A 24,734-nucleotide genomic window follows, 5' to 3' on the forward strand; every position below is an offset into this window, starting at 1 on the left:
CCAAAAAGGCAACACCAAAAATTCCAGGGGACATAAAAAAAAACAAAGGTTAGGAGGCAGAAAAAGGACAAAATAAATAATTAATAGGAGGGTCCACCCAGAGGGCCGACAGGTCTAACAGTGCCCGATCCCGGTTTCCTGGAAAGGGGCAGTGATAATTCCAGTATATAAAAAAGGAGATAAAGCTCAACCGGGGAATTACAGACCTATCAGCTTGATAGATACGATTCAGAAGGTAGTTGGGAGGTTGATCTTGAACAATATCTTAGACTGGATTGAAGAGAATAGTATATTGTCCCCTTTCCAAGAGGGTTTCCGTAAATACACTAGCACCATTGATCAAGTCATTCATTTTATTCTTTTATAGTGGAAGACTGTGACATTGGGCAAGGGCAGCCTTCATGCTGCCTTTGTTGATCTACGTTCAGCTTTTGACCTTGTCCCCCGTTGCCGGTTATGGGTGACGTTGAGGGAATTAGGCCTTACGGACGACATCCTAACCTTCGTAATGAGGCTACACAAGGGCAATCATGCTAGAATCCGCTGGGGAGGGCAGGGTAGGTTCACCACCCAGTTTCCGGTTGAACGAGGAGTACGGCAAGGCTGTGCCATGGCACCAACGTTATTCTCTTTGTATATTAATGGAATAGTGGACCGTTTGTTGCCAGTGAATACAGATGCCCCTTCTCTAGCAGGTGTAAAAATTCAGATTTTAATGTTTGCAGATGACACATTAATTATTTCCAAGACTCCTAGTGGCCTCCAGCGAGCTCTATCAATTTTTGAAGATTTTTGTGCTGCTCGAGGCCTGGTAGTTAATGTGTCAAAAATGAAATTAATGGCTTTTAATCGGTATCGAACTTTTAAGGGGAGGGTTTTTATGAATAAACAACCACTTGAACTGGTCAGGGCTTTCACCTATTTGGGTATACAGTTAGAGAAGAAACTTAAGTGGGACTGCCATATAGATTTAGCAGCCCTGAAACATCGACAAGTTACGGGAGCTTTAAGTCTGGAGCATAAAAGGTCTCTAACAAAACCAATTAGACCAGTCCTCCAAGTTTATGAATCTAAATCTGTTAGCTCTGCGCTTTGTGGCGCCGAATTATAGGGGTGTGAGAAAGCAGCTCCTTTAACTCTTTCTGAAAATAAGTTCCTCCGTAGCATTACCAATCTCCCACAAAGCACCCCTCTTAAGCCACTTAGATATGATTTGGGTAGAAAAGCTATTATTGATGTCGCCAAGTTGCGTCCGATTTTATATTGGCGCAGGTTGTGAACGACACCTGAACTCTCATCATATGCCTCAGGTTTTCCGGATGTAATAAAATCTGATGCCTTCCACAAAATCGGTTGGTTAAGAGGTGTTAGGAATAGCCTGATTGGCCTGGGAATGAGAATGCTATGGGAGAACCCATTAGAGGCTTCTTTTCCCTCTAAAAACATCCTAAAAGAGAAGTATTGGGAGTGGCCTACTTTTAATGCTTGGAGTAACTCTGACTCATCCTCTATTGTGGAATTCTTCTTAGAAACAAAACTCACACCCAGATTGGAATCCTATTGGGATAATATCACCAGGCCGAGAGATAGGACGCTTTACTTCCAACTCAGGGCAGGCTCCTTACCTTTAATGTTCCTTATGTGCAGGTGGACGCCCACAAGTGATAACATCTGTCCTGCCTGTGGGAGTCATAGCGAAACAGTTGCCCACCTGCTTTTTGCCTGTCCCGCCTATGCACTCCCTTGGCGAGTTTGGCTGGCTCCAGTGTGCAAACTACTTTGCACATTTAGGAGCGCCGAAGCGGAAAGGCTTATGCGCACCAGCACTTTTTACCATTTCTCACAATACCGGTAGCCAAATACCTAGGATGGGCTATAAGGCTGAAACCTAAATCTGGGTAATTCTTTGGTGAGCATTAATTTTAACTTCCCTAGCCTGGCCACTGAATGTAATTGATTATTTTAACTGGGTGTAGCTTTTATCTCGTCCATTTGCTCTGAGATCTAAGTTTTATCAAACAGTTTTAACTATCCAGCCAAGGCATTTTTTACTGTATCTAAATGTTGTTTGTTTTGTGCTTTTATGAGTATACTTCGAATAAAGCTACTTTGGAATGAAATGGAATGGAGAAGAAGGATGTGCAAGTGGAAAGGGAGGGTCATCAGGAGAACCAGGACCACCAGAACAAGAAGGAAGAAGATGGGCAGGTCAACATGGAGAACCTACACCACTGTGAAGACCCTACACAAAATGAGGAGGAGGAAGATGGCCATGAGGATGAGTCGAAGGGGAGGTGAGGGTCCAGGACAGCCAAGAAGTTTAGAAACTCCAGGACAACCAGAAGGATTTGAAAAACTTGAACCAACAGGGGACCAATACCATATCCAAGAACTAGGAAAACCAAGAGGATCAAGACCAGGAAGAATAGGAAAAGGATTTCTAAGAGGACTAGGAAAATAAGGAGGAAAACCAGAAGGAGGGAGACCAGTAAGAGGAAGAAGACCATGAAGAGAAAGTGGAGGCTAGGAGGTCCAGAACACCAGCCACCACCACGACCACCATGAAAAACCTGAGGGCCAACACCAGGATTGCTAGGAGTAACAGCACCAGAGGATCCAGAGGACCTTGGAAGAGGATGGCCAAGATTAGCTGGACCATGAACATAAGGACAACGAAGATCATGAGGACCAGCATGACTGGGACCAGAAAAATGAAAAGATTGAGGAACACCAGGGAAGGAGCACCAGAAGAACAACTAGGAGGGACACAGCAATAAGCACCATGGTAAAGATAATCCTTTTAACAGAAGTAGAATCTCAGGAGGATAAGGCCTACTTATGGCCAATGACCAATACCTAGAAGACCAGGACCAAGAATATGTAGATGAAGACCAGGAGGATGATTTTGAGGAAAATAAGAGTTGACAAGGGAAAGATGAATAAGAGGATGATCAGGAGGAAGAGACCTAGAAAAAGGAGAACATGAAAATCAATACGAAGATTAGGAGAACTTTGAAAAGGAAGACCTGGTAAACCAGGAGCATGAAGAGGAAAACCTATAGGTGGAAGACCAGGAAGAGGAAAATGACCAAGAGGAGTAGAGGGACCAGGGCAACCAGGAAGTCCAGGAGCACTAGGATTACCAGGTCCACCAAGAGGACACAACTATCAAGGGAATCACAACGGGACACGCATCAGGAGAACTAGGGACAAGAAAAGCAAAGGCAGAGTGATGATTTGAAAAGGAAAGAGAGATCAACAAAACTGATGTGTACCATTAAGACCAAGACCAGCAGGAAGACCAAGGCCATGAAGGAAGGGACTAAGATGGCCAAGAGGATCTAGACAGTGCCATAAGAAGAAGGAGTAGCAGACAACCAAGAGAACTAGAACCACCAAGAGAACTAGGACAACCAAGGCAAGGGCCATCATCAACAGTGGCTAAGAATACAGGGCCTACCATGACAAGTGAGTCTAGGCTACATGTGTTAGGGCATGCCCCTGTTAAATGCTGAACATGTTCTCTTCTGGTTCCTTGATGGACTAAAATCCAACATCTGACTCCAACAGATAACCTCTACAGAAATCACTATGTGGATCTGAGAGTTCTTAAGGCACTGTGAGTCAAGAAAACAGAGCAACCAGGAAAGAAAAAATTAGACATAAGCACGGTCATATGTCAAAATCTACTTGTGGTCATGTGTATTCAGATTTAGTACACAAGAGAGCTCATTCACACACCAACCCACTCTTGCATTCAGAAAGAATTTACACTTTGAAGTTTGTAATTCACCACTGACCATCATCATTTGCACAAACTGCCCTTTGGCCTCATCTCAATTTTCTTATCTCCTTGCAGACCCTTGAGTTATGCATCAAGGCAGCTGTTACTAAGAGTTGCAGAGCGCTGAATGGAACTGTGCCAACCGTGCTTGCCGTCCTGCATCACCTGGTAAGTATATACATGAGGACAAACAAAGTATTTCAGTGCGAGGCGACAGACATTTCCTGTGTAACATATTGTAACAAATAAAGTTTCTACCTTAATCCAATTTATAGTAGGAGTGTTTTTAAAGGGCAACATTTGGGAACTCTCTTGCATAAAATATTAAATTATAATCCATAAAATCCTATATGAACCAATTTGCTTCTAGGATGCAAAGAAAGAAGACAATGGATATAAATCTGTCAGTGTTAAGAGCTCCTCTGCAAGAACCCCCCATAAGTCTGCCTCCCGGCAGCTCTGGCTCTGATAATAGGTAACAGAGGAACAGAGTGACAGGGAAAGGGAAGGGACCCAGGGGGAACACCAAGGATGGAGACCTGAAAGAAAAAAGCTGTAGCCAATAACAATGGTTTACAACAGAGACATAATACTAACAAAGCTTATCTCAGAGGTTCAATTGTCCAGTTAGACTTTACTATATAACATATACTGGACTCTTCATGACATTCCCAACAACAGTACACCCAATCTTAAATCTATATATTTAATGATAATAAGGCTATATCATATACATTTGATTAATGCCATCAATCAAAGGAAATTCAGTATTCATCCCACTAAGGTTCCTAATGTCAATATGTGCAGAAACTACCCCACAATTTAGTTCAAATAATCCAAATACACAACATTTCTGGAATATCCTTACAATCCAAACTTGAAGCATTCAAGACCTCAGTCCACATATAAGAAGGCCCTCTGAAAACAGGTGCACAACTTGACTGCCATAAGCATGAAATTCCAAATAGCAATGCTGGCACGTGGAATCTGGAATGAATGGGACACAAAAGACAAGCATCTCTGATGAGGACCAAAGTGCGAGAACTGAATGCCGGTAAAGAAAAAAAAATGAAGTGGTACAGCAGAAACAGCGAGTGGCGGTGAGAACAGAAAAAGGCCCTAATGAAGCCACCGACAGAAACACTCGCTCCCCACTCCGCAGACTAGAGAACTGGGACGCAAAATGGGCAAAAAGTGAAGCAAAAAAGGCCTGCTCTGAAAAGCATGCAACCCACTATGCTGGCCAGACACCGTAGGGCGCAAAATGGGAAAAGCATTAACGTCCCCAGAGATAAACCAAGATGAAGTGTAACAACAGCCTTCGTCTTGATTACCTTGAATAGCCGCCACTAGTGCCAGCGTTGTGAAAAGCATTAAGTACCACTACCTTCTGCAATCTCGCCAGACTTCTGAGTCTACAAACTATCCAAAAACCATAGGAAACTAAGGCATCCATCTTAGAGTGGTAACTGAGAATTTGCACTTCCACCAATATCGGGCACCCTGAATATGCTGTATTCCACACAATTAATTTTTCTGTAGCGTGGTATGGATCATGGCCCCACAAGTCCTGACAAAATCCTATGCTGTCATTCCCCCACTGGAAGTTATTTGCTGTCTGGATGTATGGGATTGGCTTTCAGATAGCCTAGCTTCCATTAATATTTATTATGGCTTTGTTATTGGCAGATCTGCACACCCTCAAGTGGGGTTTCCGATGAAACAGAAGAGCCACTCAAGTTGTCCACGGCTATTATCCTGTCACTGGGTGAGTTGGTCATAAATGTATGTATGTATATATTTGTGATTCTGCAAGTATATATTGGCCTTTACTAGGGTTCAGGTCCTCTGTAACATTAATTTCTGTACACTGCACTGCACGTAACTTGATCATCTTAAAAGCTACTATTGCTTCAGTAATTATCTCCCTTCCCAGTACATTGGTTGCGTTGCTACGGGAATATGGTGCCCAGTTTACTATATACAGCTATAGTAGTCACATGAGTACCATGTGCTCGTAAGATCATCATTAAATGTTGCAGACCATTGATAACATACCTCCTGGACATGCATTGAAGAATGGCCTTGATGGGCTACTCCCCGGCGTTGAATTCCTTCTTGCATAATTTTATGTTGTGTTATTTTTCAATTATGTCTATTTTTTCTTTTCTCTTTACTCTTACAGCCCATTCTCACTCTAGTGAGGTCCTTAAATATTTGGAAGGTAGCTTGCTGCAGATAGGTGCAGAGTCCCGTGCCACAACATTACAGCTGCTCTGCAAGCTCCTTTCAGAAACTGGTAAGAATGTCAGTGGGTGGGTGGCAGTGTGTGATTTAGGCAGGGAAAATAGTTAAAGGGATATAATGCTTGTCATAGAATCCAGAGCCCTAAGTTGTATTCCCAACTTACTCCCTTACTTGTCCAACATGGTGCAGCTATAAGCAAAATACTTCAATTTTATATTATTCAGCTACATTAACTGCCAACTTTTCCTGGTAGAGCACTGCAATTTACGAGAAAGTCTTGCTTACATCAACTTCAATTATGTGAATCATGGTGAAGAAATAAAGGAGTGCAACTGTTTTCTTTTCGGTTCATTGTTCCCATTGTGAGCCATTAATGGGACAGGGACACTGTGAAAACCGATCCTGACATAGACACTGGACAGGAACAAAAAGGGAAATAAAATATGGAGCAGGTCAGCACAGACACGCTCAGTGGTACATGATGACATAGACATGCATGGCGAAACAGGAAGGCATTGATAGCCCCATGGGGCTCACAGTCACAGACTCACACACCAAAACTGAAAGACAGGACCCTCAGGGTGGTAATCACAGTTGATAGTGGAAACTTCACTACTTATGTATTAATCTTAATCTTACTAGACAAAGTCAATATCTATGTGTTATGAACATTTGGTGTATGGCTTTATTTAATAGATTCAGAAGGGGCCTTTTATCTGGATGCTGTCCGTCACGTGCTTGAGGATGACAATCGCAAGGTACCATCAAGCTATTATACGTGTGTTAAAGCACTTTCATAATTAGCAACTCAATCTAATTAAAGTTATGCAGTTTTTGCATAGTGCAGTAGTCCTACTTACATGGACTCAGAGCTGTGGTTTGCACACCACATTCTGTTGACTTTCTCCACGGCAAGTCTTCAGTGGAGGTGTTGGGTCATGCAACCTCCAGCCATTTCTGTCGGTTCAGTGTGTCTTGTGTTCCATTGTCTCCCTGTCCAAGTTGACATATCCCAGTTTTCCTGCCCTAGTCTGTGTCAATGCATTATTTTCAGACCCAATCCCAGAGGTTGCTGATCCCTAATTGTTTAATAAATGTGTGTTAAAAGAAAGTTTGTGTATGCTGTTAACATATTTGGTCTGTATTTCACATTGAGTTGATCTGTAATACCCCTCACTGAGGAGGAGAATGTTGATGATCAAATAAGGGGTTTTGAAGTTCAGAATATTAATATCTCCTCAAATCTTTAACAATCATGGTGTAAGGTATTTCAAATGTCTCTACCAAGAATAATATTTGGGCTATGTCTCAGCGAAATCTCACCAAACGTGGATCGATAATACAGGATAATATTCAATGTGCATGTTTGAAAAGTCTGATTGTGATATAAAAGATGTATTTTATGTAGAAATTGGAATATATGTGACTTTCTTGATGCCATGTATGTCCACAATGTGCCTGACTTCAGTGCCATGGAGAAAGCAAGTAACTCTGTATCAGAATCACCATGTTCAGCATGTTAGCAAGCACAGGACATAGGCACAAAGGTAAATCAACAAAGCTGTTTTCTTTTGATAATGAACAAAAGGCTGTATTGCCATAACTTTGTCTCTATTGGATTCTCTTTGAGAGGTGCATTGGGTTTGTCATTTTTAACCTCAGGATATAAATCAAGTTATCCTTAGATATTTTTCAGATTAAACCAGGAACATCAGAGACAGGACTCTGCTAGGAATGTTAGAATCACAGAAATCAAGCATGGATGTATTCTTTGGCAGTTGAAGCCATTGTGGCCAGATTGTGCAAATATACAGCGTACAGAACCATGTTAGGGATGTGAATTTTAACTCAATACTGGATACAGGAGACTGTGACTATTTACGGTCTTGAGCCAAAACGACTTCTTGAAAGTGATATGAATCAACCAAACAACAAGGTGTGGGACAATGAACTCTAAGTACTGCAACCCATTTGTTATCTGCTGTCCGTGTTGGGATGCCTGCTCAATCTTACAGGTGGAGTTAAACAGCGGCCATCATTCTTCCCACAGGCGACTCTAGTTTTTTTTAAATTCCCTCAGCAGTGGAATCCACAGCCTATTGAATTTTCATTTGCATTTTTGTAATCAATATCAGGTCCTGAGAGCTTTTTTAGGTCTCGTCCTTTTCCATTGCGAAGCAATGGGAAATGGGGGAGAATTCATGTGCTCCATCGGATAGTCAAACCACCACTTTTTTCCATGGCGTTTTCTTCGAGTGCACGTACAGGCACGCGCATTTGGCCCATACACTTTCATGGCCATCTGTTCCTGTTCCTAATGGCCCTCCCCCAGCACAGAGCGCGCATCGCGGCCGCACAGCACATCAAAGGGCTTCTCCCAGCGTGTGCTGTGCGGCTTCTCCTCCCCTAATTATGTGGCCGGCCGTACTTGTGTTTCCTGGCCGCTTCCCGGCCGCTCTTGTATTTAATTAGCAGCTTCTTTTGTAAAGCGCTCTGAAACTTTTGGGTAATGTTTTTTGTATGCAAGAGGGCTACGGTCAGCTGACCCGCGATTTTTTCATTAAGCACATTTTTTGTGAATGCATGTGCGTTCTTGCTTTCTCATATGCTGCTTCCCTCTTCAAATGCCCTCACCGTTTTGCTTCTCCTTCAGCTGCCCACAACCCGTTCCTCCACTGCAGACTACCTTCACGACCATTTAAATGAAATGCTTTCATTTTCATTTTTGTTTAGGGCCCGGCAGCTGCTGTTTGCTGCCGGCTCGTTCAGCGTCAGTACATTCGCATGCCTCCATTTCTCACTGGTCCCACTCACCCTACATTGCTCCCCCTGTTCACTCCGCACCCACACCTCTGTTATTCCCCCACCACTCTTGATCCTTTAAATATAATTATTCATGTTTTATTTGTTTTGAAGTCCTGATATCTGCCATTTGCTGCCTGGCCAATCATCATTCCTAAAAAAAGATTTCAACCAAATAAAACTTAATTGTTTTCATTTTGCCTAAGCAGGCGACTATAGTGCACGTCTTTTACCAGCAGTTTCGCTTTTGTCTCATCCTTCATTTTCCTTCGGGCCCCCACCTACCCGCCTTCCGTTTTGGTTCGCCCTCAGTATTACTTTCCCCCACTGCTGTCCGTGTTGTTGCTTGCCTTCTCCCGCTGTCTGTCTTGTTGCTTACCCTATCCTCTGTCCATGTTGTTGTTAGCCCCTACCTGCTGTCCCTTTTGTTGTTCTCCCTCCTTCCACCCTTCCGGCTGTCCATTTTGTTTCCCTCCCTCTAACCCGAACATGTGTTTTGTCTCCCAACCCTGCCATGCAATAATCCAAAAAAGTGCTATTATACACCCACCCAGTACTTTTTTCTTTCCAAAGCCTTCGTCCCTGTTGTGACCACATATGCCCCTCGGTGTTGCAGCCCAAAACCCTACCTCCATTAAAAAATCTTAGGTCCTTTTTCCAACTTTATTAGTGTTTTTAGGCATGTTGTACAGCAGCACGTCTGCTGTGCTGCATGGCTGTGCTGCATGGCTGGAAGTTTCACCCGAGGGCCACTTGTATGCAAGAGGGCTACGGTCAGCTGACCCGCGATTTTAGCCTATTCTGAAAAAAAAGGAAATGCCGCACTGCAATGGTTTACTGGCACAACTTATTCCAAAAGCTTCACTTTTTACAAAGCGCTGTTGAATAATTTACAATCGTTATGTTGTGAAAGTGTAAAATTAATAACCTTCTTAACATGCGTTTAAGCCGCTCCGTCATGCTCCAATCACAGCCGATGCCTCAGGTCCTGCGTAAAATGGCCATCCCATAATACACCATGTAGTATGTGCCTGCTGTCTTTTATTTCAATAAACAACAACCTTGTTTCAATAGTGATGTTCTTATGAACCTCAATACTCCTTGTTTACTGACTGAGACAATTAACGACTCCGCAAGTACTCTGCACTAGGGGAGGAGGAGCCGGGGAGCCCGCGCAACGCCACTCACACGCGCAACGCCACTCACACGCGTAACGCCACTCACACACGCGACGCCACTCACACACGCGACGCCACTCACACACGCAACGCAACTCACATGCGTGCGCAACACCACTCACACGCGCAATGCCACTCACAAGCGCAACGCAATTCACACACGCAACGCCACTCACATACGCAACGCCACTCACATACGCAACGCCACTCACACACGCAACGCCACTCACACACGCAACGCCACTCATACATTGTGGGTGCAGATTGTGGGAGCAGATTGTGGGTGCAGATTGTCGTTGCAGATTGTGGGTGCAGATAGTGAGTGCAGATTGTGGATGCAGATTGTGGGTGCAGATTGTAGCTGCATATTGTGGCTGCAGATTGTATCTGAAGATTGTGGCTGCAAATTGTGGGTGCTGATTGTGGGTGCAGATTGTGGGTGCTGATTGTGGGTGCAGATTGTGGCTGCTGATTGTGGGTGCAGATTGTGGGTGCCGATTGTGAGTGCTGCTTGTGGGTGCAGATTGTGGATGCAGATTGGGAGTGCAGATTGTGGATGCATATTGTAAGTGCATATTCAGAGAAAACTCAGCAGCACCACCAACATTGCAATGCAATAGGTCTCCTAAACTATTTTGCAACGCAAAAATAAAGGGCATTCTCATTTACAATGGAAATAGTTCTGACTTGCGATATTGCGAGACCTATTGCATTTTCAATGCTTGTTGTTGGTTGTAACCTACCTAGGCATATTTTGCAATGTTTTTTTTAAATCATTTATCAAATCTCAGGCACCTATAGAAGGTGTAGCCCACCTGGAATATTTGAATATTCCCTCAATCACACTTCAGTCAGACACTCTGTAAAAACAGTTTAATTAAATTGACTCTAGTTTCATTCTCAGAGTGTCATAATAGCCCTTTTTGCAACATACTTTAAAAGGTTGTATCCAGGTACTGGCTTTCCACACATAAAAATGTATATCTGTCTACTCTGTGGATAAAAGAAAGGAGAGAATGTATGGTTCTCTCACACTCCCTTGCTACTTTCTCACTGGAATGTGTGATTTTCTCCTATTCATACACCAAAAGGGTTTCTCACTAACCATGCTTACCTTTTTTCTTAATTACAGGTTATTCTTGCCACTTTAAGTTTAATGTCCAGTTTAACAGCCAAAGGTTTTTATGATGTGAACGGAAGAGCTGTGATGGATTATGTGCTTAAAAAAACCAGCCTCCTTATCAAAGAGCAGGTAAGTGGCAGATGTACATATTTGGGTAGGTGAATGTGTTAGGGAACAGCAAAAGTAGTCAGCACACAAGAAATAAGTGGACCTTTTAGCCCCCTTGTGCCCCAATGTAGTTACTTTGCCATATAATACACATCGGCAGTGTCACATATTTGCCCCTTGTGGTGGAATATAGACCTCATGTCCCTCTCGTTAGTTCCCATAGGCTCACCTTGACATTCTATGTTCTTCATTTGAGCTTGATGTTCCCTACTTCCACTCCAGTGCGTCTTTCTCCCTCCGTCACTTTTATGGGTGTCCCTTATCCATTTGTCTGCTTACATTTGCACCTGAAATTCAGCAGCTGCCCATCAGTACCAACACTGTACATGCCTTTTCTTCATGTCTTGTTATTCCAGGGTGCCCATGATGTGAACCAAACCACTCAAGTGAATTTACTTATAGCTTTCACTTCAAGAGTCATTCTTCCAGTACACCCAATCTATGGTTTTTCCATTACTGTGAAAAGTTTAACCTAGTGTACCCTTACTATTGTGGGGTCTGAGTTAGTGATGTCAAATGCAAGTGGAGTCGTTGTCCCGAAGTTCAACTATTGCAGCTGGTTTGATTCGTACTGTGGCACTTCTGGCAATTTTATAACTTTTATCCTGCTCTTATGTTGTGCAAAATCATCCACTGTTGTGAACAACGAGTTTCAGAAAGTGGTCTGATTATATCCTTTGTTATTCTCTTTCTCCTTCATTGCCCTCCTCTTCCACAGGCCTCATGTATGATTTTGTATTGGGCACTTCTTCTGTTTCTTCTCTTTTCTTGGACCATCTCAAGTCCTTTGGGCACTTACACTTTGATCCTATCTCTAGTAGCTGGAGGAAACACCTGTCATCTGATTAGGGGCCAGGAATGGGTGTTGGATCAGTGCTCTTCACCAGTGCTTGTGGGGCTGCAGGTGATATGTGGCAGCATGGGCAATGGCAGGTGGCATGGTGTCTGAAAACTGCAGTATACTTGGCTTTGTCAGTGTCTCTGGGAGAGTAGGCCACAGTGGCTTATGGTCTCACCAATTCCTCCATAACAGCAGAGGTGCCACGACCTTCTTGATCACTGTGAACCAGGTAGGACTTCCTCAAGCTTGGCCAAAGCATCCATGTTACAGAGTAGTTGTACCAAGATGCACAACTCAAGTCCATGCTCAGTAATATGTGTGGGGATTGGGCACCACTGATGACGTCTGGTATCCATCTCCTTGGGGCCTGACCATAATCCAGAGTGTCTGCAGTCCATGCTTAGTCTTACTCTTGGGTTCCCATTAGGCTCAACTAATAGATGAGCCAGACACTGTCCATAGTTTTTTTTACCACAGGCCAGAGGCATCATGCCAGGAACAATTCAGATGCCTGTCCTTATGTTGCATCGCATTGTAACAATGGTGCTTGAATACCTAGATCCCATCTTAGTAACCTGATGCACATGTTGACTGGCATGAGTGCAAAGAAATAAGATGCTCAGACACTGTGAGAATGGGACTTGCTCCATACACGTCTCAACAGCAGTGCTCCCATGCAGTACATAGGCCTACCACACAATCCAGCCTATGTGAGACAACTGGCACTTAGACTTTGCCGGGGCTAACTGGGAAATTTCTTGGGTGATTGGGCAAGGCACATGGGCATTCAGGGAATGCACTGATAAGCTGTGTTTTTCACTGATAATACATTATCTAGTGGGCTCCTTTCTGTTACATACCGCTTTATCGTCGAAATGCCTAACAGGGCAAACTACCAAATCCTACACAAAGTAGCACAAACATACTTCAAATCAGTATTTCATATCAACACTGCCTCCCAAAAATGCAGTTCCCGGTTTTGTCTTATTGAGTGTAAGAAGTACCATAATGTAGCACATACTTCCCCATCAAGCAGCAAGGGGAGGGCTCATGGGGCATCACAATCTGTGTAGTGAGCAAGAGAGACTACCTTGTGGTGCCAGAGGTGCAATGTCTCAGATGTAGTGCCCAATGCATCAGAACCTTACATATTATAAGTGAGTCCACCGGTACTTTGACTGTATATGAATGCTATACACTTCTCCGCCAAATGACCATATACTTTTATTCTCTGTAGAGCAGAGCATGGGTGCATAACCTCATTTATACATTTTTATTTACATGTTTGCGGCTAGTGGTTTTAATTTCACATTTGAATTTAAGCCAAGAGGTTCTCTCTGTGCTTACAACCTTGATTTGAAAATTGTGATGTTTTCACTCTCATATCTCTTGAACCTCCATGAGGAGAGAAAACACAGTGAAAATTATGTGAAAATATATGTTACTTTACTTCTCTTGCTTTTCCACATTTTCACAGGGCACTAGTCACATGGATCCTGAATCTGATGTTGAAGAAGAGACTATCCACATCCAAATCTCTCAGCTCCTCAATAAAATTGCATTACGCCATAAAAATACTGACAAGGTAAGTGAGAAGGATGTGAAATAAGGTGGGTCAATAAAGTAGAAGTGTACAAAATATAAATTGCAGAATGTCCAAAGACTCCTCAATTCCCAGGTTATCTTCATTATCCTCTAACTCACAAAATAGCATGTTTTAGTAAAGCTCTCTCTGCTGCAGGTTTGTATGTGGGAAATATGCACATAGTGATCTGAACCATGAATGCATGTTTAAAATGCATTCCTTTTCCACCCAAGTCGTTACCATGATTTGCCTTCGGGAAAGCACTGGACTTTGGAATAGTATTTACTATTCCAACTCCAGTCTGTGCAACTGTAGGGAAAGAGTTGGACTTAAAGTACAACATTAGTCCAACAACGCTTTCCTTCAGGGAAGTGGTTGTATTGGCTTGCTTGATAAGGGAATGGATTGAAAAGACACATTAGGGCACGTACAGCAATTACGTGTCTTGCAGGGCAATGTGTTGGGATCTTAAATACCTTAAAAACATCTTGTCTTCCTGCCAGAAGCTGCCAGAAAGACAGTGGTCCAGTCTTTAATCATGTTGAGACTGTATTACTGAATTGTTCTGTATCTCGTAGCGTCACAGACATGATGAAGAAGACGACAGTGGGTGCAGAATATGGCAGCTTGGCTGCTATTTCATCTGCCTAGACACTCACCATCAGCCCCAGCTCTACCAATGCTGCTCTGGCTTCCATTAAGGCATTGGGTATATTTCAAAGCCATGTGCTATTGTCACACGATTCTCAATCATAAAGGCCCTAAATATCTTCACCTCTGATCACACCTTATCTTCCTAAAAAAAATCTGAGATCAGCTGATGCCTCTCTTGCATCTATCCCCAGAATCAAAAGTGCTCACATTGGAGGCCATTCCTTCAACTACTTGGCAGGCAACATGTGGAACTACCTACCACTTTGGCTTAGGCAAAAAAAATCTGAAATACGATATCACAAGAATTTAAAAACATGTTTTTTCACGCTAACTTAGATTAGGGGAATTCATATTCTTACTCTGTATAATAGGACTGATACCCCAGTGCTGGGACACGCAGCTGATGCAGCTATGTGCTTTATAAATCTCATTATCATTATTATTATTATTATTAATGGTTTGGACCAAGTTGTTAAGGCACAGCGTGATTTGAGACGCGATGTAGAGTCTGTTTCCTCTGCTGCAGGGATAGAGGTCTGCTGTCCCATGCAGACCTCATTCCCAGCATTTCCGGCATTCATAGAAGATTGTCGAATCCTACCTCATTTTTTTTAATGAGGCAGGAGGTTTTCCAAATTATTCTAAATAGCCACTTTGAATCGAGATTGAATGGCACATCAGTCACATTGCAAAACATAGCTACTCAATCTGCATCTCCTATTTGCTACTTGCTCGATGATACATCAAGCACCAATATTTCATATCAACAGGGTCGTTCATTCCCAGCCATAGCTTTGCACACTCTGGCACATTTATAAAGATAGTTCTGTTTGTTATGAGGATAACAGCAGATAATGAGATAATTTACAAAGCAGCTCACTCGCAGGGTTTTTGGAGAATAAATGTTGCACTCATTCTCTGCAAATAATTGCTCGGATACAGAATCACGGATTGTAGCATTGAACAGGGTTGGTGCTACATCAGTGTAATACCAGCAATCTGTCTTGGACCCCATCAGCAAGGAATGGTATCAGGAAGGGGATAATTCAAATGTAGCCCTATCTCCAGAAGACCCACCAGAAACCCTCCCACCGGCTATGACTGTTTATCTGTGGGAATGCAGCCTTATTAAATGCTAATGATACTTGTTGGAACTGGGGTCACCAGCTCCCCGAGGGTAGCATGGCACGAGCGGGTAGGCATCCGAAAGCTTATGTGCAAAGCGACCATACAGCACACGCAACCACTGAGACGGAAAACTGGGCACGCAATGAGTGACGCCACTCCAGTGAGTATGTATAAAAATTAAATAACTTTTATATATTGAGCAGAGTCAGGGTAATCAAGAATTCACAGTATTATTACCTTATTAGCTTTCCTTTCAAATACATGTATTTCAACACTTGGCAATAAATACTAGGTGAATAAATATTAAATATAAGATAAATACTGAATATTAGATAATATCAAGTGTAGATAACCACAGGCCTGACCGTCCTTGCTTCTTGTCAGCACCTGTAAGGAATACATCACAAAAGGCAACTAAATGACATTACATCATGTTAGATCTGTAGGAATATTACCCACTTCTCACCAAGCAAGGGTGAACATTTCCTTAAACCATTTCAGGAAAAATAACCAGGCACCTAGCCAAGAGTAAGCGGCTCATTTGACAAGAACCAACATTTCAGTGGTACATTTCAGTGCTCCAATCAGGAAAGAAATAACGTTCCGCTATACAGCAGTAAACATGTGAATAGGTAACTGTAGGCTTTCAGTAAATGCAGCACTAAGTGGGAGAAAACACTTCATTAAGAATAAACAACCCATTGTGCAGATATAACCCACTCCTTAATCAGGAATAACCATTTTAGGAATCACTCCTAGTATGAATAAGCATTTCCTAGATTAGGGCTACACATTTTATAAGCTACAATACATTTCTGTAGGCCAGAAAGAACATTCTCCTTGAGCAGATGTAGAACTTCATATGAAGCCAGTGTAAAACATTTCATTAGGCCAGAATTACCTATCTCATCAAGTAAGAACAAACATTTCCTTCAATCAGGGTAGCCTTTCTCTGAGCAGAAGTAAAAATTTAATAATAGATCAACCATTTCTTGACTCAGACCTGCACATTTAATTGGTCCTATGCAGAGCATTCCCTCAAATAAGGCAGTAATAAATAGGCCTATTGTAATATGTGCATTTCCTTAAGGCAATTCAAAAGTTACTACAGCCTTAACTCCTTATGCATTTCATTAGGAGCACAAACACTGCATTTCTCAGCAATAACATTTCCAAAAACGCAGGAATAAACAGTGCCTCGAATGAGGGTAAACCATTCAATTGGCAGAAGCAACCATTTCCTTAATCAGGAATAAACAGGTCATTAGACCCCAGGCCCCATTAGCAATTTTGCGCAGCAAGCTCCTTGAATCGGCAGGGCCTGTAATAAGGTTTTCCTATCTCCTGCAGCTTAAAGATAACAGCCCCTTATGTAGGACTAAACATTTAATTTACCCAGAATAATATTCTCCTCAAGCAGGGATCAACCTTCCATTAATTATATCTAAACCCTGTGCCTAAGAACCAGTTAGACAATGGCACATGAGCAGGAATTCTCAGGTTGGAACAAAACCTTTCATTAGACAGGCACAATTAACCAATTCCTTGCTCTGCAGTTCTTGACGCAGGGATAAAACATTTCAGTATTCAAGAGTATCCCTGTTGGTAGGTAGAAGTTAGAACACCGGGGCAGGAGTATAAAACATTCCATTAGGTAAGTACCCCATAAAAAGGCTCAACATTTCATGAGAGAATAAACGCTGCATTACTCAGCCATAAACATGCATAGGGCTACACTAACTGACATGCAACTGTACCCCAGGCAGGGGTTAACTTTTATTAGCTGAGGCCCCCACAGTGTCTTTTGGGGGGGCCCTGGCCAGTTCCAGTACTTGAAGGGGCCAATGGGGCTATTCCCAAGTTCAGGGAGCCTTCTGACACAGCGCCAGGCAGCAAATTCAGGTCCTGGGCACACAGCACCTCGCTGATGCAGCGCTTGAAGTTAATGACAGATGCTGGATGTACAGCGCTTCACAGTACCTCAAGGGTCCCCAGGCAGCAGCCGAGCTCTCAGGTTCACAACGCTTCGCAGTAACAGCGCTGGTAATGGCTTTCTGGTGTCAGTTGTAGGGGCATCACAGCGCTCTTCAAAGGGGCCTAGCGCCAGGGGTTTCACGGCGCTGGGCTCAGTCAGCAGGTCACGAATGGCAGTGCTTCTCTGGGGGCGACAGCGCTTGAAGGCACAACAGCCGTCTCAGGCAGAGTCAGCGCTCATCAGGGCAAAAGCGCTTCAGGCAGGAATAGCGCCCAGGAGCTTCATGGCGCTTTAAGAGTATAGCGCTTCAGGGCCCAACAGTCTGCAGGACATAAGCGCTTCTCAAGGAGGCACAGCTCTTCAACAGGTGATCGGAGGGATAGCTCCTGGGACACAGCGCTCTGTCCAGTTTAGCACGCTGAAGTAAATTAGTCAGTTCAGATGATGCAGGTTAGCAATTCAGACAGATATAGCGCTTCAGGGTTCTAGCGCTTCTGCAGGCAGTTACAGTGCTTAAGCCTCAGGCAATTCAGTTAGGCTAGCAGTTCAGGAGGCTAGCGCTACGCAGAGATAGCGCTTAGCATTCACTTCAGTGGAACACTTTCCTCAGGACAGGTAGTGCAGGGTGCTTGCACCAGGGAATAAGAGCGCTTAGCCAGCAGGCAGTTTATATTAGTTGGAGTCAGATCAGCAGGTTCCACAGGACAGTTCACACAACAGTGGCAATCCAGAAAAAGGGATCCCAGGTGGCGTCAGGGAGCGCAAGGAGTGTTACAGCGCCAATACCTGGTTGATTTCTCAAAAGTCCTGTGGTGATTTGGTTTCTTCTTGGCGCTTTATTTTTCTTGCGCCCTTGTAAATTGCAGTCTCTGGGTTCCTTGAAAGGGGGGGGATGTTGAAGTTGATGGTTGATATCAAGTCTCCTCAGCCAGTTCCCTTCAAGCAGACCTGGGATTCCCCTTCCGCCGGGCCAGGTCAGGGGGGCAAATTCAGGATCCCTCAACACTTGATAGGCAGCACCTAGGCTCTGTCTCTACCAGTGTCATAAGTCCCTGTCTAGGCCCCACTGCCTAAAGCTCCTGCGTAGGTTCTCCCTCAGGTCTGTGCTCCCTCAGTCTGACAGGAAAGTTTCCTCCCTTTTCTTATTTAGTCCCGGTTGACAGTTGGCAGTGGCAGTTGCTGCCACCTCACCTGTTCCAGAAGGTTCCAGGAGGTTCTAGGAGGTTCCACCATTATGGCTATGGACAGGCTGGCAGGCTAGTATGGATACATTGTTTGAGGGTTCTAGCCAGCTCCTGACTACTAGAATGCGCCCACAAAGACCACGCTGCAGTAGCAGGGGTCAGTGGCGGCCATGTTAGGGGAAGTAAGCACCTGCATCTTAACATTAGTTTGACATACACAGGGCTTTCTTCACTACACAAGGCCTATACCCTTTTGTTACAATAGGGGGCACCCTAAATTAAAGCAATAAAAAAATGAAAAATTCTGGGGAAAGGGCCCAGTCCTACACGTCTCCCCCCCAGCCAAAAGCCAGGGTAGACCGATCATCACCTTGATGGGCTTCCCTGCTTGGGGCGGAAACAGGTGGACGCAGGCCCGTTACTTCAATGGCACCCGCCAGTTCTTCACCAATCAAACCACCCCACTGGTGTTCCCTAGTGGGATGCGGCCAGGACTGACCTCTAGACAATCCAGAAGTCTCTGGCCCTTGCTTTCTCTCAGAGTGGGGGGCAGTAGCCCCAGGCCCGTGGTACCTTTGGACCACTCTCCTTCTCAACCTAGAGTCTAAACCCTTAGGTTGAACTGGTGACAGGGGCGAGTCCTCCCTCTCCCTGCTCCCCCTCTCAGAGTTCTGCACCCTCCCAACTGGAGTGGTACCCCTGAGAGTCACATTCGGGGGGACTCTGATTACAGAGATCCCTCCCGCCAGGTCAGGCAACCCCTGAACCTGGCCACCCAACCCGGGATCTGCACCCTGTGGCTGGTCCGGTGCCAGAGGAGAGTCCTTCCTCTCTCCGCACCCCCTCCCAGAGTTCCGCACCCTCCTACCTGGAGAGATATCCCTGGGAGTCACACCGGTAGGGTCCTTATTTACCGGTACCCCACCCTCCAGGTCAGGCAACTCCTGAACCTGAAACCCCAGTCCAGGTTCTACACCCTGTGACTGGTCTAAACCCCGAACCTCGGGGACGCTGCCACCATTAGAAGTACCTGGCACACATGATTCCAAGGCTTCCAGCTCTAACTCTTTTAGCTGAAGCCAGTGCACCAGCTTCCTTTCTTCCATTGCAAGGCTCTAACTCTCCCTCTCGTGCTCTAGCATCTTCGACGGCGCACACCCCCCAGATACTCTACTCCCTGCCCCAGAACATCTTCCCGGTAGCACATCGTCAGACACAACAATGTTGAGTAGGCCTGGGTCTTCTGGTGTGCCGCCTCCCTGGGTGTGACCTGCCCCTCCTGTTCCCCATCCCCTCTCCCCTCTGAGTGGGCTCCTACCCAAGCCCTCAAAGCGGCACGGAGTTCCTTCTTCCCGGTTCTCCGCCCAACAGGCACCCCCATCCCCTGACAAAACTCCATTATGCCAGGTGGGGACTCAGATAAATCTGGGAAAAGATACCAGGACGTGGGTGACAGGATTAGGTCAAACAGGTCTTGATACACTCTACAGGCTAGACAGTGGAGGGGTCAATTACTTAGGCTTGCACACACAATAGGTGTGTAGCCTAATTGCTGTGCACCCTGTCTCACTGGAGGGTGCTGCATGGTCACAGGTCCTGGATCCCACCGCTCGACACCAATATGTTGGAACTGGGGTCACCAGCTCCCCGAGGGTAGCATGGCACGAGCGGGTAGGCATCCGAAAGCTTATGTGCAAAGCGACCATACAGCACACGCAACCACTGAGACGGAAAACTGGGCACGCAATGAGTGACGCCACTCCAGTGAGTATGTATAAAAATTAAATAACTTTTATATATTGAGCAGAGTCAGGGTAATCAAGAATTCACAGTATTATTACCTTATTAGCTTTCCTTTCAAATACATGTATTTCAACACTTGGCAATAAATACTAGGTGAATAAATATTAAATATAAGATAAATACTGAATATTAGATAATATCAAGTGTAGATAACCACAGGCCTGACCGTCCTTGCTTCTTGTCAGCACCTGGTAAGGAATACATCACAAAAGGCAACTAAATGACATTACATCATGTTAGATCTGTAGGAATATTACCCACTTCTCACCAAGCAAGGGTGAACATTTCCTTAAACCATTTCAGGAAAAATAACCAGGCACCTAGCCAAGAGTAAGCGGCTCATTTGACAAGAACCAACATTTCAGTGGTACATTTCAGTCTTCCAATCTGGAAAGAAATAACGTTCCGCTATACAGCAGTAAACATGTGTATAGGTAACTGTAGGCTTTCAGTAAATGCAGCACTAAGTGGGAGAAAACACTTCATTAAGAATAAACAACCCCTTGTGCAGATATAACCCACTCCTTAATCAGGAATAACCATTTTAGGAATCACTCCTAGTATGAATAAGCATTTCCTAGATTAGGGCTACACATTTTATAAGCTACAATACATTTCTGTAGGCCAGAAAGAACATTCTCCTTGAGCAGATGTAGAACTTCCTATGAAGCCAGTGTAAAACATTTCATTAGGCCAGAATGACCTATCTCATCAAGTAAGAACAAACATTTCCTTCAATCAGGGTAGCCTTTCTCTGAGCAGAAGTAAACATTTAATAATAGATCAACCATTTCTTGACTCAGACCTGCACATTTAATTGGTCCTATGCAGAGCATTCCCTCAAATAAGGCAGTAATAAATAGGCCTATTGTAATATGTGCATTTCCTTAAGGCAATTCCAAAGTTACTACAGCCTTAACTCCTTATGCATTTCATTAGGAGCACAAACACTGCATTTCTCAGCAATAACATTTCCAAAAACGCAGGAATAAACAGTGCCTCGAATGAGGGTAAACCATGCAATTGGCAGAAGCAACCATTTCCTTAATCAGGAATAAACAGGTCATTAGAACCCAGGCCCCATTAGCAATTTTGCGCAGCAAGCTCCTTGAATCGGCAGGGCCTGTAATAAGGTTTTCCTATCTCCTGCAGCTTAAAGATAACAGCCCCTTATGTAGGACTAAACATTTAATTTACCCAGAATAATATTCTCCTCAAGCAGGGATCAACCTTCCATTAATTATATCTAAACCCTGTGCCTAAGAACCAGTTAGACAATGGCACATGAGCAGGAATTCTCAGGTTGGAACAAAATCTTTCATTAGACAAGCACAATTAACCAATTCCTTGCTCTGCAGTTCTTGACGCAGGGATAAAACATTTCAGTATTCAAGAGTATCCCTGTTGGTAGGTAGAAGTTAGAACACCGGGGCAGGAGTATAAAACATTCCATTAGGTAAGTACCCCATAAAAAGGCTCAACATTTCATGAGAGAATAAACGCTGCATTACTCAGCCATAAACATGCATAGGGCTACACTAACTGGCATGCAACTGTACCCCAGGCAGGGGTTAACTTTTATTAGCTGAGGCCCCCACGGTATCTTTTGGGGGGGCCCTGGCCCAGTTCCAGTACTTGAAGGGGCCAATGGGGCTATTCCCCAGTTCAGGGAGCCTTCTGACACAGCGCCAGGCAGCAAATTCAGGTCCTGGGCACACAGCACCTCGCTGATGCAGCGCTTGAAGTTAATGACAGATGCTGGATGTACAGCGCTTCACAGTACCTCAAGGGTCCCCAGGCAGCAGCCGAGCTCTCAGGTTCACAACGCTTCGCAGTAACAGCGCTGGTAATGGCTTTCTGGTGTCAGTTGTAGGGGCATCACAGCGCTCTTCAAAGGGGCCTAGCGCCAGGGGTTTCACGGCGCTGGGCTCAGTCAGCAGGTCACGAATGGCAGTGCTTCTCTGGGGGCGACAGCGCTTGAAGGCACAACAGCCGTCTCAGGCAGAGTCAGCGCTCATCAGGGCAAAAGCGCTTCAGGCAGGAATAGCGCCCAGGAGCTTCATGGCGCTTTAAGAGTATAGCGCTTCAGGGCCCAACAGTCTGCAGGACATAAGCGCTTCTCAAGGAGGCACAGCTCTTCAACAGGTGATCGGAGGGATAGCTCCTGGGACACAGCGCTCTGTCCAGTTTAGCACGCTGAAATAAATTAGTCAGTTCAGATGATGCAGGTTAGCAATTCAGACAGATATAGCGCTTCAGGGTTCTAGCGCTTCTGCAGGCAGTTACAGTGCTTAAGCCTCAGGCAATTCAGTTAGGCTAGCAGTTCAGGAGGCTAGCGCTACGCAGAGATAGCGCTTAGCATTCACTTCAGTGGAGCACTTTCCTCAGGACAGGTATTGCAGGGTGCTTGCGCCAGGGAATAAGAGCGCTTAGCCAGCAGGCAGTTTATATTAGTTGGAGTCAGATCAGCAGCTTCCACAGGACAGTTCACACAACAGTGGCAATCCAGAAAAAGGGATCCCAGGTGGCGTCAGGGAGGGCAAGGAGTGTTACAGCGCCAATACCTGGTTGATTTCTCAAAAGTCCTGTGGTGATTTGGTTTCTTCTTGGCGCTTTATATTTCTTGTGCCCTTGTAAATTGCAGTCTCTGGGTTCCTTGAAAAAAAGAGGGGGGGGATGTTGAAGTTGATGGTTGATATCAAGTCTCCTTAGCCAGTTCCCTTCAAGCAGACCTAGGGTTCCCCTTCCGCCGGGCCAGGTCAGGGGGGGCAAATTCAGGATCCCTCAACACTTGATAGGCAGCACCTAGGCTCTATCTCTACCAGTGTCATAAGTCCCTGTCTAGGCCCCACTGCCTAAAGCTCCTGCGTAGGTTCTCCCCCAGGTCTGTGCTCCCTCAGTCTGACAGGAAAGTTTTCCTCCCTTTTCTTATTTAGTCCCGGTTGACAGTTGGTAGTGGCAGTTGCTGCCACCTCACCTGTTCCAGAAGGTTCCAGGAGGTTCTAGGAGGTTCCACCATTATGGCTATGGACAGGCTGGCAGGCTAGTATGGATACATTGTTTGAGGGTTCTAGCCAGCTCCTGACTACTAGAATGCGCCCACAAAGACCACGCTGCAGTAGCAGGGGTCAGTGGCGGCCATGTTAGGGAAAGTAAGCACCCGCACCTTAACATTAGTTTGACATACACAGGGCTTTCTTCACTACACAAGGCCTATACCCTTTTGTTACAATAGGGGGCACCCTAAATTAAAGGAATAAAAAACAAAAAATTCTGGGGAAAGGGCCAAGTCCTACAATACTAATAACACATTCGCTGCTCTTTCTTGCAGGGATTTTGGAAAGAGATTTTGAGCTACATGCTGGAAGATGACTATACTTCATCTGTGCCAGCACTGTGCCAGATGCTACTTGTTGTAGATAAGAAAGCAAGCATCAACTTTCATGAATGTGGTGAGTCTTAAGCATCCTACTCATTGACACAGTGGGATCTACCATTGAAGGTGGTTAATGCTTCCTCCTCCACTCCCCAGATCCCCTCTTACTTTGTCATGATCAGGCATGAGTTGAAGAACCAGTCCATTAGCTCAGGATGTTATGGTTGAGTTACTATAGAATGTGGGTGTCAATATTTCAAATAACATTTATTGCTCTCCTTTTAGAGATATATGTATCTGTGCTGATGTTGCTGCTCGCTGTGAGCCTTATTCACAAGGAATTAACTAATTGCTGTGCCTCAAGCCATTTGGCTGTGCCACGCTGCGTTAATTCCGAAGCACCGGGATGCTTCATATCTACAATGATATAATGGATCCCTTTGCTTTCCCAGTGCTGGTGCATAATTAGCTGCCATGCACCTATGAAGGCACCCTTGTACCATGGTGCAAGGGTGGCTGTGTCACAGGGATGATTGTTTTTGTGCAGTAAGGCATATCTATGTTTTTATGGAGTTAGGCATACCTTTGTGCACAAAAACAATCACAATAGGTAATTTCCTCTTCCTAAATGTGCTGCAGTATGCAGTACGCGTAGAAAGAGGTAAACAACGAGGAGAAATAACAACATTTGTTCTTGTTGCACCTCCCTTTACCTCCCCCTGGGGAGGTGTAGCATTCTGACACATTTCCAGGTGTACTATTTCTTGTAAATCTGGAAATGCGGCAGAAGCCTTGGGTGTTGCGTAGGGATTCACACAGCAAAACCCATGGCACAACTGTTCCACACAAAGTGTTGCGTGTAAAGGGGCCATATTTACAAGGGCAT

At 44.6% G+C, this 24,734-nt stretch overlaps 1 protein-coding gene across 2 annotated transcripts in view; it reads left to right on the forward strand.

Annotated features, from left to right (window-relative positions):
* The window catches only part of LOC144790649 (maestro heat-like repeat-containing protein family member 1), a 112,936-nt gene that overhangs the window by 23,129 nt on the left and 65,073 nt on the right, over window positions 1-24,734 (forward strand). Inside the window, exons 2-8 of one of the 2 annotated variants that reach the window (XM_078665376.1) lie at window positions 3,860-3,952; window positions 5,474-5,552; window positions 5,970-6,083; window positions 6,728-6,789; window positions 11,144-11,263; window positions 13,621-13,728; window positions 23,804-23,924. In XM_078665376.1, the coding sequence (XP_078521502.1) occupies window positions 3,860-3,952; window positions 5,474-5,552; window positions 5,970-6,083; window positions 6,728-6,789; window positions 11,144-11,263; window positions 13,621-13,728; window positions 23,804-23,924 (697 nt within the window). The remainder of the gene's footprint in view (window positions 1-3,859; window positions 3,953-5,473; window positions 5,553-5,969; window positions 6,084-6,727; window positions 6,790-11,143; window positions 11,264-13,620; window positions 13,729-23,803; window positions 23,925-24,734) is intronic. The other variant, XM_078665377.1, reaches the window with a different exon arrangement.

The sequence above is a fragment of the Lissotriton helveticus genome, chromosome 11 (genome assembly GCF_964261635.1).
Source record: "Lissotriton helveticus chromosome 11, aLisHel1.1, whole genome shotgun sequence".
Lineage (NCBI taxonomy): Eukaryota > Metazoa > Chordata > Amphibia > Caudata > Salamandridae > Lissotriton > Lissotriton helveticus.